Source organism: Mercurialis annua, linkage group LG1-X (assembly GCF_937616625.2).
Source record: "Mercurialis annua linkage group LG1-X, ddMerAnnu1.2, whole genome shotgun sequence".
In the NCBI taxonomy this organism is placed as follows: domain Eukaryota; kingdom Viridiplantae; phylum Streptophyta; class Magnoliopsida; order Malpighiales; family Euphorbiaceae; genus Mercurialis; species Mercurialis annua.
This window is the reverse complement of record NC_065570.1, coordinates 55,659,338-55,675,368: the sequence shown is the minus strand read 5'-3', so window position 1 is coordinate 55,675,368 and position 16,031 is coordinate 55,659,338. Positions and strand designations below refer to the sequence as shown.

Here is a 16,031-nt window from a genome sequence, read left to right as displayed (position 1 = left end):
GATGGAACAGTTTGTAGAAAAAACTTTTTAATTAAATAAGTCAAAGATAATACAGTTTAAAATAATAATTAATGAACTATAACCTTGCACGACTGAAGTAATAAATTCTTATATAAGTAATTTCAACATGGATCTTGATTAATTAATGATTAGTAATTTGAATATAGTTCTTGATTGATCAATGAATTAATGCCTGATGAGATCTTATAGCACGGCACGTATACCTGCATGTTTTGAGACGCAATATGTGCAAGCATGCTTGATCATATTTCGCCAAATTCTTTCCATTATATAACTATTCCATTCTGATATTTTATTTTTTAACATTAAAAGTATTTTAATCTGAATATTTAAATTCTGACATAATATTTTTATTATTAAATTAAAGTCTAATAGTGTCAATAAGTCAATTTATTTTTTATTTTCTAAATATCTATCTATAACTTTTAAAAGTTATACTATATAATATAATAAAATTAAAAAAAAAGTTGCAAATTTGCAAAAAAGGTTTGATTATGCCTATATGACAATTTTAAATATATAATTATTATTTTTGGAAAATTGAGAGAAAAAAAAATTGCCAATTAGGAAATCATATGATTTGGATAAATCAATTTTGAAAATATTAAATCAATTTTAGAAAAGAAAAATGCTATTTAACCCTCCATTTTGTACCACTTTTATTGTCCCTCCTTACGTGACAGCCTTTAATTCGTCAAATCCACCTCAAAAAGTGTATATCTTAAATTCAAACTTTTAATTCATCCACTCTTTTAATGCCACATAAGGTGGGTTAAAAAGGAGGGTTAGAGCATCTCCAACAAACTCTTTAAAAGAGTTTTATTCTTTATTTTAGAGAGTTTAACATTAAAATAGAAGTCCAATGGACTCTCTATAATACAAATTTTAAATAGAGAATGAGTTTGGCTCTCTACATGTGGAGAGCCAAATTCACTCTCTATTTCTTATCTCTTTAATATAATTTCAAATTCAAAACACATGAATTATAATTTTTATTATTTAAAAATGCTTTTAATTTTTTTCTCACCATAAAATATATATATAAAAAAATTATAACAAAAGAAAATAAATATAGTAACTGAATAAATTAATTTTTATTAAAAAAAATATAGCAAAATGTTATATTTTAAAGAGTACATTGAATTAAAATTTAAAATTTTACTCTTTATATAAAATATGCTCTTTATTTTTAAAAATATGCTCTTTATAATAGAGATTACCATTGGAGATGCTCTTATATAGCATTACTCTTTAGAAAATTAGACAGATTTTCGACGATTTTACCAATTGTGATAGATTTACAATTTTTTATAGATTTCAATAAATTTTGAAAAAGTCAAACAGATTTAACTTTTTAACATCATTAAACCTTAAATTAATATAGGAACTTACAAATTTGTGTATCATTTTAAGTCAAAAAAAAAGTTTTAAATTCTGGAAATTATATGGCTATATTATATACTATGGTTAAGCAACAAGTAGATGCAATCTGAATCTAACAAAATAAATGATTGAAAAAGACCTGCTTTTGTGCTTTTTTGTTTCCTTTTGGTTTAATAACTTGTAGGATTCTCATAACGTGCATTTCACATTAAAAACAAAGATTCTTGTGTTTAATTTAATTTTTTTTCAGATAAGGTTTCGACCTGAATACTGTTTGTTATATATATGTAATAACTTGAATACTAATTTATCAAAGAAAAAAAAAACTTGAATACTAATTTATCAAAGAAAAAAAAAAACTTGAATACTATGTGTGAATGCTTCTAAGTGTTCTTTTATAGCTTTACTCAATTAAATAGGAAATATACACTTGAATATTAATTACTCCATTCATATATAGCTCAAACATTTATTTTTACTGTTATGTAAAATGCTTATATAACATAATCACTCATGTCAGCGGAAGTAGGGGTGGGGCAAGTCGGGACGGCCACCCCCTATCCCATTACTATTATTGATTTTTTTCTTCTGTTTTTTATTTCTCTTCTTCTTCGATGATACTCTATGATTATGTTCTCTCTTTTATATTTTGCCCCTTTCTTGTATTTGAGGCTATGCTTCTACATGTAATTAATTGTAATAAAATTTAGTAAAATTAAAATTTTAATCGATCATCTAACTCCACAAAGTAAAATTGACTTTAGTTTTGGTAGAAGTCCCCTTCTCGTTGGTATGTATAGGCATTACGTTTAGGGCTTTATTTAATTGGCCCGTGGGCTATTATAATTTCAATCCACTAACCCCTTGACCTTCTTGATTTAGCCCGAAAATCAGCCCAGCCCAGTTTGGCCCGACAAGTTCATACAGTTCTGTGAGCACAAAATTAAAGCTTGGAGTAGCAAACAAGCCAAACAACAATCGTTTTCTATTTCCAGTCTTTGTTTCTTCTCAATCGAAACAACAAACACTATTGACAGCAACGATCTCTAGCTCTGTTTCTGGTCTCTATCAATATGTCGGTAAGTTCTGAAATCTCAAAACCCTAATTATTTCTTGTAGTAAAATCGCGCAATCACGTGTATAGAATAGAGAGTAGCTAATTTGTGTAAATGCAAACGAAATTTGTAGATCTTCGAGTACAATGGGAGTGCACTAATAGCAATGGTGGGGAAAAACTGCTTCGCGATTGCAAGCGATAGGAGACTTGGTGTTCAGCTCCAAACAATTGCTACTGATTTTCAGCGAATCTACAAAGTACATGATCGTCTCTTTTTAGGTCTATCTGGCCTTGCCACTGACGCTCAGACTCTGTGTGTTTCTCTCCTCTCTCTTTTTTTCCCTTTATAATGATCTGTTTACTAATTTGAATAGTTTTCATTTTCGAATTTTGACATTTATGCAGAGTTTTTGTTGTAATTATATGTAGGTATCAGAGGCTAGTTTTCCGCCACAAACTGTATCAGTTACGAGAAGAGAGAGATATGAAGCCTGAGACCTTTGCTAGTCTTGTCTCTGCTCTTCTTTATGAGAAAAGGTTTATTTGTTTGTATTTTAAATTATTTTGCTTTAATTAGGTATTCCGCTTTTTCCCGTGTTTCTTAATATTGAATTTATTGGTAAAATTAGTTGATTTTGAGTAGTAGAGAAAGAGATTAAATATGTGCTAATTTCTATGAACTTTATTTAAGAATACATTTGTTTATAGAATAGGGTGTTAGTGAGTTCTCTACACTATATAAACGATAATATAAAACTTAGTTTAGTACGGTAGATGAACTTCTTACTGTTTGTTATGGTTATGCAACTCTCTAGTAGCCTTCTTGCACAAGTCTGTTTTTCCTTAATTAAGCTCGTAGTACTCCTTTATTAATCCTCCTTATAGCACAATATTTTTTTCATTGTTTATGATTTCAAGCATGGAACATGAAATGTTATTCTGTTATTCTCTTCTCAGGTTTGGTCCGTATTTCTGCCAACCTGTAATTGCTGGACTGAGTGATGAAAACACGCCTTTTATTTGCACCATGGATTCAATTGGTGCCAAGTGAGTGTTTTTCTATAATTATCAAGCTCATGTATAATTTCTTTAGCAACTTTATTGGGATGATGTCCTCATTTAATAATTTAAATATGTCAATGCAGTCTTCTAGTGCAATTCAAGCCATTTTTAGGATTTTCTATCAGATATGTTTTATAAATTAGCAGTTAATTTTTTTTTTCTGAGATTTTCACTTCTCCCCAACTTTTGCATAGTGTATAAAATAAAGTTCATTTATGTTTTGACTTAATTCTTTTCATTTGTTTTGGTGGTACCGTGGTAGTATTGCTTTGCAATGTTGTGAAGTCTGCTTATTGCCATTACTATATTAAGCTTCTCATTTGGCATTATCGGCTGTGTTATTTCCATGTCTAACTCTAAGTAGCATGTGGAATTTTATTGCATAAATCAAACAGCATGGTCCCACTTCTTACATCAGCTTCATCATTTTTGATTGCTTGTATTCGTATGGATCTCATAAAATATTTGTTTTTCTATATTTTATTTAATATTTAATGTGTGTCAAATGCAGGGAACTGGCTAAAGATTTTGTTGTTGCTGGCACAGCCTCAGAATCACTTTACGGTGCCTGTGAAGCGATGTTCAAGCCTGACATGGTTTGTTAGTCAAATTTTTATTCTGAATTCACCATTAAGCTTCTATCTTATAGAAAGTAAAGCAAAGTGGCGATGAGTAGGTTAATATGCTGATTATGGTATGACTCCTAGATCCATCAAACGTCGGTTACATAGAAGATCTTTAGCTGTGGTGCTGGATATATCCGTGCATGTGGAAATTTGAAAGATGCATTTATCCAATCCCTTGTCTCAAAACGGATATTTCTATCTATCTATCTTTTTTGTGTGTGCATAGAGTGTAAGAGAAAGATAGCAGGTTGAATGGCATCAGTCTATGTCACTCAGTTTTAAAATGCTTAGCTTTCAATTTTGATTCCTGTACAACTGAGGTCTATGTCATGGCATGGTTATGCTACAAGAAAAAAAATGCTGGCAACTACCGATTATGGCAGGATAATTGTATGAGAGAATAAAAAATTGCAGCAATCACTCAGGTGATAGACATGCAGGGTTGTTTGATGTAGGAATGCATTTAGTGATGGATTAGTGATCAGGTTGGATACTTTTATCCCACAGCTCGCTGGAGCTTTCATAAAAGCAGCTGTTGATCCTAAACACTTACTCCCTCCATCCCATTTAGGAAGTCCCATTGTTGTTTTTCACACAAGACATATTTTTTCTTGTTTTGCCCTTATTAATTATGCTTTAGAATTGTATATGTCATTAATTACCTTGCAAGAGTGTTTATTTATTAAGATAAAACAAGGGGTAGAGAAGGAAGTTTAAGTTAAAAAAGCACAATGGGACTTCTTAAGTGGGATACAAAAAAATGACAATGAGACTTCCTAAATGGGACGGAGGGAGTATCAGTTAGCATCTGATGTACTTAGTAAATGATCAATTCTCTGTTGAAGTAGGCATGTACTATGCTCATATGATGAAAATATTATTACTTATATCTGTTTCAACTTGTGTTCAGGAAGCTGAGGAATTGACCGAAGTTGTCTCTCAAGCCTTACTTTCATCAGTTGATCGAGATTGTTTGAGTGGCTGGGGAGGACATGTCTACATTGTGTAAGCATTTATCTTCTAACCATGGCAATGATTTAAAGATGTTTTTATTCTATGTTAACTTGTGTCTTATATAGTTTCTCTGCCCTCTGTGGTTGACCCAATTAACTTTTCCAATTATCTTATGTGTATTGAGAAAATCTAACTATAGAACATAGCCGTTAATGGTCTCAAAGAGTTGATTTTATGATTGTTATTTCGACAGCTTTTAGGGATTTAGACATTTTAGGAAAAGCCATTGTCATCAACTTTTAATTTTTTCGAAAAAAGAAAATTCATGTGCTGAGTTTGACACAGAACAATCTTTTTTTCGAAAAATTAAATTGATTCCCTTCAATTTTATTTGGAAATTCCTTTCATCTTTGGAGTAAACTTTAAATATATTATAATCTTGGTCATAATGTTGGGTATAATCTTATTCTATCTAGTGTTTTTTTATTTGACATTTTAGAACAAGGATGCTTAGTTACTAGAATCAGTTCCTCATTGCCTAACCTGGTTTAATGGATTCCGAGTGGATTCCGAGTGTCAGTCATTTTCGAGATCTTTGGGCTATCTCCTCCCATGGTTTTCACATAATAATGTGCCATCAATTATACTGATGCTTTAACTGTTTTAATTTTCTGGCTATAAGCTGTTGGTGTTTTGGTAGTGATTTTATTATGATGTTTGATGGTGCAGTACTGCCACAGAAGTTACGGAAAGAATCTTAAAGGGAAGGATGGATTGATGTTTGTTTATGAAGATATCAGATTAGGGCACCGGTTTTTCAGTCTCGGACTCAAATTTGAATATGAACCTTGTGGTTTCTTTCATGAAGGCTGTTTTTCTGTAATTTTAAACCAAACTTCACTTTATAAGTTTTTCTGTAATTTTAAACCAAACTTCACTTTATAAGATTTCTGACGTCAAGCTCTAGTGCCAATCTGATTCTTTTTTTCTTCTCAAGTTGATGCATAAGCTTATTACAAGAGTTGGTATTTATTTTTATATATATAGGAGTATAAAATAGGAAGAATGGCACTTTCTTGTTTATATCTTCCAAAATTAATTCTTTATATATAAGTGTATTAATGTACGCGTAATAATTATTACTCCCTCCGTCCCATTTAAGAAGGGACATATCCCATTTTTATTTGTCCCACTTAAGAAGGCCATATCGTGTTTTTTGTGCCAATTTATATGAATTTTCCTTTTTTACCCCCTTTTCTCTTTCCATAATTAATTACTATTAGTCTATACACAAAATACAACACTATCATAAATAGGGGTAAAATAAGAAAACACTATAGTAGTTAATGCTTTCTTAATATATGTGAAAAAGTCATTTGTCCCTTCTTAAACGGGACGGAGGGAGTATTTACTAATATGACACTAACATTTATGTAAAATGAGAAACTTAAAAAAACTGAATTATTTATTGAATTAAATACAAGTTTAGATACTTGAATAACAAATTTAAAATGTTTATCAGTAAATTGGCAATTTGCATTGTATTATTTTGTTTATCAGATTGAAAATTTCTTATCTAAGTTGGGTGTTTTCATAGAAAGTGATGGATATTGGTGCCTCCGGGTATCAGTTTACGTGGTCTCGTGGTCGCAGTGATGTAGGGCGAGTGGAGGAAAGGTTGGACCGAGTTCTGTGCTCGCATGATTGGGTGGTCTTGTACCCAGAAGCTAAAGTTATTAATCAAGGAGTGTCATCGTCAGACCACTTACCTGTTTTTCTCAGTTTTAATAAACAAGCAGTGGTGAAAAAACAAAGACAATTCCGTTTTAATAATGTTTGGCTTGAGAAGAAGGAGAGCGTGGCTGTAGTCGAAGCAGCGTGGAGAAGTAATCATGTTGTTGAGTTGGCTGATAGACTTAAGCTCACAAGAGACAGTCTGAAGAGTTGGGCAGGTGATAAGGGTCCGAATTTTAAAGCTAGAATTGAGAAGGTGCAGCGTCGTATTAGCTCGGTTCAGAATAGAACGGATTCTGGGGGTGTTCAGGAGTACAATAGGCTGGTTGGAGAGTTTCATGGTCTGCTAGGGGAGGAAGAGATTTACTGGAAGCAGAGAGCGAAGTCGTTTTGGTTAATGAATGGCGATGCAAATACGAGGTATTTTCACAATTGTGCATCTACCAGACGTCGTACAAACAGAATATCAAGACTTCGTGACGATACAGGTGTTTGGAGGGAGTCGAAGCAGGAGGTAGATGGGATTATTGCCAATTATTTCAACTCTTTATTTACGGATAGTCAATATAATGGTGTGGATTTTCCTGCTATTAATCCTAGGGTGTGCAGTGTTGATAATAATTTTCTAATGAGTCCTATAATGGATTATGAGGTTAGAAAAGCAGCTTTTTGTATGCATAATGATAAGTCGCCAGGGCCGGATGGTTTTAATCCTGCTTTTTTTAAACATTATTGGGGTATTGTTGGAGGCGACGTTATCAAACTTTGCAGGGATTTTTTCACAAATGGTTTTTTCAAAGAAGGGTTGAATGATACAGCCTTAGTGTTAATTCCTAAAGTGAGCAAGCCGGAACGTGTGACTGACCTTAGACCTATATCGCTTTGCAATGTGGCGTACAAGATTATTTCAAAGGTATTGGCAAACAGAATGAAAAAAATTATGCCAAAGATTATATCCGAGAATCAGAGTGCGTTTGTAGAAAATAGACTCATAACGGATAATTTTCTTATTGCCTATGAGATTGGGCATTATCTTAGATGCAAAAGGAGAGGGAAATTGGGGATGGCGGCGCTTAAAATCGACATGAGTAAGGCCTACGATAGAGTGAAGTGGAGTTTTGTGGAAGTTATGATGAGGAGGTTGGGTTTTGCCGATGCGTGGATTAGTTTGATCATGTACTGCCTATCCACAGTCAGGTATACAAGCATCGGGGATTGCGTGAGTCAGGGGCCGATTATTCCGAGTAGGGGTTTGAGACAAGGAGACCCGTTATCTCCTTATCTCTTTATTATTTGTGCGGAGGGTCTGAGTATTCTTTTAGCTCAAGAGGAGGCAGAGGGTCGTATTCATGGTGTGTCAGTGTGTAGGGGGGCTCCGACTATCAGCCATTTATTTTTCGCCGATGATTGCTTTCTTTTCTTCCGTGCTTCTCTGGAAGAAATGAATTCAGTCAAGAATGTGCTGGCTGCTTATGAAAGTATTTCGGTGCAGAAGGTTAATGTTCAAAAATCGAACATAACCTTTAGTTCGAATGTAGTCTCTGAAGTCAAGCAGGTTGTTACTTCGGTTTTGGGTTTGGAGGAAGTTAGTAGTAGTGGTAAATATCTGGGTCTACCATCATTGGTGGGGAGAAACAAAGCGGCTATCTTCGGGTTCATTAAAGAGAGAGTCTGGAATAAGGTGAGGGGGTGGAATTCAAAATTTCTTTCGCGGGGTGGAAAAGAAGTATTGATCAAAACAGTGGCTCAATCGATGCCCAATTACGTTATGAACGTATTTTTAATTCCGTTAAGACTCTGTGAGGAGTTAGAAAGGATGCTTAACTCGTTTTGGTGGGGTCGAGACCAAGTTAAAAAGAAGGGAATTAGTTGGGCTCGGTGGGATAAACTTTGTATTCCTAAGAAATTCGGGGGTATGGGGTTTAAGAAGATTCGGGAGTTCAATATCGCAATGTTAGCTCGGCAAGCTTGGCGGCTCATGAATGTTGAGGAGAACTTAATGGTTAAAGTCTTTAAGGCTAAATACTTTCCAAACTCTTCATTTCTAGAGGCCAAATTGGGTGCGAACCCGAGTTATGTATGGAGAAGCATTCTTGAAACTCAGCCGGTTATGTTGAAGGGAGCCCGGGTGAGAATTGGCAACGGGAAGAAAACAAAGATTTGGGGCAGCCCTTGGGTCGTAGGGGAGGACAGTGGGCTCATTACTACACCTATGCCGGAAAATCTTAGAGATGCAAAAGTGAATAGTCTTCTCGTTATGGATGGGTTAGAGTGGGACGTGGGTCTTGTAAAAGATGTTTTTGAAAGTAGAGATGCTGAAAATATTCTTGGCATCCCTATTAGCTCAAGAGGAGTAGAGGATGGCTGGACGTGGAAGTTTGAGTCGAAAGGTAAGTTCAGCGTAAAAAGTTATTATAGAGCAGCTTGTGGCGAAGTTGTGGGTCAGCCCGATATGTTGTGGAGTAAACTGTGGAAGCTCGCCATCCCTCTTCATGTTCGTAATTTCTTATGGCGGTTGTGCAAGGGATTCCTTCCCACTGTTGATGCATTGGCTAGCCGAAAAGTCTTTATTTTTTATCAATGTTCGGTCTGCTCAGGAGGTTTGGATAATGCGAGGCATCTGTTTTTTGATTGTCCATTGGCAGCAGCTTGTTGGCAGATTGTGAAGGTTTCGAAGTTGAAGGAGGACGAGTCATTGGTAGACTGGATCCTGCGGTGGCTGACTATTTCGAAGGATGAAGAAGATTGTCTCATTGCCCTTGTCTGCTGGAATTTATGGCAGAATCGCAACAATGTGATTTGGAGGAGCTCGCATGGTTCTGCGGAGAGTGTCCTGAGGGCAGCTAGTTCTCAGCTCATGGCTTGGAAGATTGCTCACAACCCGTTGGTGTATTTGCGGTCAGTGGAGCGGGTGGAAGGTGATGGGAGTGTCAACTGGATCCCCCCTAAGGATGGCTGGTTCAAGTGCAATGTTGATGCAGCGATTTTTTCGGGTGGAAACGGTTACAGTGCAGGTATGGTGGTGAGGGACAGTTCAGGTGGTATTGTTAAAGCGAAGAGTGTCAGATTCTTTGGGAACATTTCGCCAAGAATGGCGGAAGTGATAGCTATAAGAGAAGCGCTTAGTTGGTTAAAGGATTGCAACTTTCTTATAATTGAATCTGATGCTATGGAGGTAGTCTTGGAGTTGAGGAATTCGATCATGATTGATACAGATCCGATTTTTATTGATTGTATTGAGCTAGCAAAGCAGTTAAGTAACGTTATTTTTTTGTTCGTGAGGCGATCTGCGAATCAGGCAGCGCATGTTCTTGCGCAAAATGCCCGGTCCATTTCAGGTTATCAGGAGTGGTTTTGTCACTTCCCTGAATTTCTCACAAATGTAACTGCTTTTGATTATTAATAAAGTCCATCTTTGATCTCAAAAAAAAAAAATCTAGACCGGGTTTACAATTCAATTATAAGTAATGGATTTTTTTTATTGACCATGTAGGATATTGCACAAAAAAATAATAATCTTTGTAGTAATTGGTTATCATTGTAGAGTTTTGGAATTTTATAAGCATTTTAGGATATAAAAATAAAATGTCAAAACATGAAATTTGTTTAGTTTTCGTATAATATATATCTCGCTTATAAAACACTCGAATCTATTTAGTATGAAAATAAATACCTTGAATTATAAAATGGGTAAAATGTCATTTCTTGCAGGAATAAGTTATATATTTAGAGAATTTTATAGTTTTAGAAGTGTTTCTGAAAATAAAGATGAATGCTGAAATATAGGATCGGTAAAGTTTCTTTCGATTATAGTTGACAGAGGTAAGTCATTTTCGGTTAGTTTAGTCTTATTAATATTATGAACCGAAACCGCATGCTACATAGGCCATGTTTGGTTCATGAAATGAAATAGCATGGAATAAAATAGCTATTTCATGAGGAATTGAATATCTATTCTTTACTTTTTGAGAGAAGTAGTTATTCCACAAAATCATGGAATAACAATAGCATGGAATAAAATAGCTATTTCATGAGGAATTGAATATCTATTCTTTACTTTTTGAGAGAAGTAGTTATTCCACAAAATCATGAAATAGCAATTCCATGGAGTTACTATTCCATGAACCAAAGTGAGGAATAAATATGCAATCTGAAATAGCTATTCTATTCCAGATATATTTCATGAACCAAATATGGCCATAGGTCAGTGGACCAATGGTTAGGGTTCGAATCAGTAACCTTTGAGTTCATTTGGAGAGGTGGTTAGGCACTCATTTGCTTCTATCAAGTACTTTGCACTTGCTGATGGAGTCAAGGGGTATGAGGCCAACTTCAAAAAATTGCCAAAATAATAAAGAAAAGTTATGTATATTGCGATTTGGTCCCTCAATTTTCAAAATTTAGCCCCATATATATATATATCGTATATTGGGATTTGGTCCTCTAACTTCCAAACTATGGCTCTGTCACTGTTTGCACAATTGCACTCATCTAATGAACTTGTTATGCTTGAACCCTGCAGTTCTCCTTTTCATATATTCAAATGTGTATGCCATAGCCTCTGTAAATTGGTATGCCCATCGCTGGTTCTCTTTGTGGCCAAACTGTTGCATTTTCTTTTATGATAGTCTCAAAAGGGTAAGCCATCACCACACAAGAGACTCAACTGATGATTTTGATACAAGTAAAGATGATCACAACTATGATTATAATGATGAACACGAAATTATTAATCATTTCGGTAACGGATCATTTTTTCGTCGTGAGATCAAACATTACAAGACAGTTCGTTTGAGGAAACCTTTGAGGCCGAGAAGTCATCGGATTCAAGTCGGGTTTAGTACGGAATCGGAATCGGGTTATAGAAATGGAAACCATGATAGCTTAGTTAACAATGTTAGAGTCATTCCATCATCAAAGTTTGTACGGAAAGGCATAAATCATAGGCGAAAGAGTAATTCAAGAGTAAGGTGGTGAACGTTGTAATACAAATAGTACTTGTGATTTAATTAAGGTACTAATCTTGCATATTTCTCTTGATTTTTAGCATTAAAATACTTTTTTTTACTCTTTTAAATCCCTATCTCATAAATTAGAGCAAAAATAAAAATACATATTGTCAAAAGCAATATCATTTCTCTGATCAAAAATTTATGTTCGAATCAATAACATACTATCCGAGTAACATGTAGCCTTTATTTGGAATCTAAATATATTCACTCGAGTAGGGTAATCCTAAAAATTATAATTCTTTAAAAAATACAGATATCTTCACACTAACACATGTAGTATAGATATTTTTTGATACAGAAATAATGCGCTTTGAGATTAAACAAAAAGACCATTAAAATAGATGTTTTGACTCGTTTATCCCCTCAACTCTAAATGGTCAAATTATTTGTTGCTATCTCAGCTCTAATTGCTCTAATTATTTTGTCACACCTCAACTAAAAAGATAAAATAAGCCAAATTAATCAAGTTTGATGTGTTTTTGTTCAAAATCATGAACATGTTCTCATTTGATATTGCGTACCAGAGGAGTAAAATGAAGATTTGCTGCTAAAGAAAGTATAGCCCTTTGAACTTAGAACTCCTCGTGCTTTCTCCATCATACTGAAGATAAGCTTGGGGTGTATGAAGATTATTAGATTTAATGGGATGTTGATCCATTGACAATCGCTCATTTCTATGATGTTTACATTTGGGTGGAGATTTTCGCACTCCTTCCATTGATAATAGCACTCCAATTTCATTTCTTTTAGTTGTTAATGACTTTATAACCCTTGATTTAATTTTCTTTTTCTTTTTAATGCATTATAACTGTTTTCTTTTTAACACAATGTAAAATTTATATTAACTTTTTAATTTACATTTATTTAAGGTTAATTATATATAAAATCATGACCTTTACACCAAGTTTCAAAAATAACATTACCTTTAAAACGTGTCAATTATAGGCACCACATTTCTTTTCTTTTTTTTCAATTTCATCATTGGCACATTTTTTAGTGAAATTTTGCTGACTTGGACAGCCGGTGGGTCTGCTACGTGTCATGCCACGTCAGCAAAAATGCCACTAAAAATCGCCGATGTTATTTTTGAAAAAAAATGAAAGGTGGTGTCTATAATTGACACGTTTTAAAGGTTATGTTATTTTTGAAATTTGGCGCAAAGGTCAAATTTTATATGTAATTAACCCTTTTATTTAATGACCGACTTTTAATTTCAAATGATTTTTTTATTCTCTTATCTTAATCTTATTAATCCATTTATTTTAAATTATCAATTTTATTTTATATAAATAAATTAATAATTCCATATTAATATTTTCTTAATAAAAAGACTCATTTTTCAGATTATATACATATCATCATATGATTATTTTTAAAAAAATTTATTACTTTTAAAAAATAAATGGATTTTTTTTCTCTTATATGTATGCATAATCGAAGCAAATTATAACTTTAAAAACTGCCAAAAAAACCACAAATAATTATGAAATATTTAAAAGCTAAAAAAAGAATAAAAAAATCATTTTTAATTTTATAAAAAAAAATAAATTAATCATAAAAAAATTAGAGTTTCATAATTTTTGTAATAGTAATTATTTTAGCCTTTGTCATATCAGTGAATTTCATTAAATATATATAAAATGTGACATATATATATCCAAAAAAATTATATAAAATCAAAGAGTTGAAAAATATAGGACTGTGTTAGAAGAAGATACTTGCAGAATATAGGAAAAAATAGTTGAGGGTGATAAAGTCATTAATGGCTAAAATAGGAAGAATTGGAGTGCTATTATAATTGGGTGGAGTGCGAAAATCTCCACCCTTACATTTTTGTCAGAGTTATAATTCAAAAGTAAAATTATCATTATCTTTCTCATTAGTCTCGTACGGAAAACGATTTTAGAGATCTCCACTGAAAAATGAGTTATCCATAATCTTAGTGATGATTTCAAAGATCATGTCATACTCAGATTTTGTCTTTATTGCCAATAAAGTCTTAGTTAACCCAAAACCTCAATTCAGTAGATTCTATGGGGTTAAATATTTTATAGGTCACCGAATTATAAAAAACTTACAAAATAGTTACCGAAATATAGCTTTTTTACAAAACGGTTACCGAACTATAAAAAGTTATAAAACGGTTACCGAAGTATTATTTTTTTTACAAACGGGCTACCACCTTGATGACGTGAATAAGGAAAATATGTATAGTAAGATAAAAAAATTGTAAACAAAATAACAATTCGGTAATCGTTTCATAAAATAATTGTAGTTCGGTAACCATTTTGTAACTTTTTATAGTCCGGTTACTTTTTTGTAATAATACTATAGTTTGGTAATCATTTTTTAACTTTTTATAATTCGGTAACCGTTTTATAAAAACACTATAGTTCAGTGCACACTCAGAATCAACAATATTTTAGTATCACACTATTAAATATTTTATTTTTAAATGATATGATAAAATGTTGTTGGCTATGCCATAAATCACGTGATGAATAGAGTTTATGTTACAGTTTCTCTAATTGCTATAAGAAGTGGACTCTATTTTTTCTCCGAAATATACGAGTTTATTAAGAAAATAACGAATATAAGTGTCTCGGATTCTAACCACACCATTTATGATAGAGGGTTCCGACAAAACATATGGTCTTTAAGGGATGTTTTGGCTAAATAATGAGTCATCCAATAACCGGACCTTGTAATAAAATTGAAAGAAACTACTGCAAAGGATTGGCAGAGAATTGTACAATCATGTAAGATAACATCAGACCGAATCAACACTCGTGCCCCTTGTCATAGCTTCTTCGCATCTCCCTCAAAAATAACATCTGAAAGCTGCATTCTTAAGGCCAATTGGATGGAGTGTTAGTGCCTCCACAACTGCCGGAGACGTAACATGCTTGTAGAGCCTGGCAGTGGACTAAATGGGTTTGCCCATGTGGTTTCTTGCAACACAGGCCCTGTGCCCAAGAAGGAATCAACCTGGAGTGCCCCATCAAACCTCACTTTCATCGAGTTGAGGTTGCTAGGAGACTACGGGATGCCTACTTCTGGGCGCAGACTCGCCAGGCTTCCAAAAAATCCGAATTGAATTTATCTGCTACTCCTAGGATTTTCTGAGGCTCGAAAAATCAACGCGATCCTAGCTAGCCAATGGGACTAACAAATCGAAGCAGCTCGGATTATTAAAGATTTGACAAAATTTGAGAACCAAAAGTATATTGAATTGGATTGTAAAATTACAAATCAAAGACCTAATGCTCTATTTATACACAGTTGGAAAAGGGTTTAGTAAATGTTGAAATCACACAAGGAAGCATGTGTGTTGAGCTGGACGAAGTAACCGTTTTTTTATCATCAGCTTATGCATATTCCGTGTTAAGATTGGGGAACTTCATCCCATTTATTACATATATTTTTGCATGTGGACTTCTCAGTTTATCAAGCTCAAAGCTGCATTCTACGATCAATGGTCCTGTTGTTGTTTGGATGATTCAGTTATTATCCAACGGTTGATGTGATGGTTAGATATGTTAGTTGTCACGGATTGGTTAGTCAGCTGGTACGGCGGGAAAGTGATGAGTTGAGTTTGTTTGTTTGATCAAACTTCTATATAAAGCTTGTTTTAATCAGTTTCATTTCTTAATGTTGCTTTTTCAATATGGCATTAGAGCATTAATTTGCTTCTGCTAAGATTTTTCTCTCTCTCAATTTTTTTTTCCCTCATTTTCTTGGGAACCAAACAAGTATAATCATTTTTTTTCTGATCATTTCTCCAAACAAATTACACATTCATAATGCTCTCTTCTTCCTGATTCCATTGATCTATTTTGTTTCCGCATCTGATCAAGATTGATAGATTAAAACCTCATTTTAATGGCAGCAACTAACACAAATAATGTTTTGAGACAAGAAAAAATCAGTCTAGTCTATTTATAGTGTAAGGGTCAAATTATGCATTTTAGTTATCTTTCATGCACTTTAAAGCATTCAAATACACGCATACCACGCTAGATAAAACAAGTGTCAGATCGGAAAAAAAAAGTTGAAAGATTAATTAGAATAAAATCAAAAGTTAAGAGGTTTAATAGGAAATATAAAAAGTTTAAAGTTCTAATGGAATAAAATGGTATACTTTAAGAGTTAAATTATATATTATAAACCTATATAATTGGT

General features: G+C 33.4%; 1 protein-coding gene across 1 annotated transcript; it reads left to right on the top strand.

The window, feature by feature from the left end:
- Positions 1 to 2,355: 2,355 nt before the first annotated feature.
- On the top strand, positions 2,356 to 6,069 carry LOC126664844 (proteasome subunit beta type-3-A). The gene is made up of 7 exons (XM_050357421.2): positions 2,356 to 2,483; positions 2,593 to 2,774; positions 2,891 to 2,998; positions 3,419 to 3,508; positions 4,035 to 4,119; positions 5,060 to 5,154; positions 5,833 to 6,069. Exons 1-7 carry the CDS (start codon positions 2,478 to 2,480, stop codon positions 5,879 to 5,881), a joined length of 615 nt encoding a protein of 204 aa, XP_050213378.1. The 5' UTR covers positions 2,356 to 2,477; the 3' UTR covers positions 5,882 to 6,069.
- Positions 6,070 to 16,031: the final 9,962 nt, after the last annotated feature.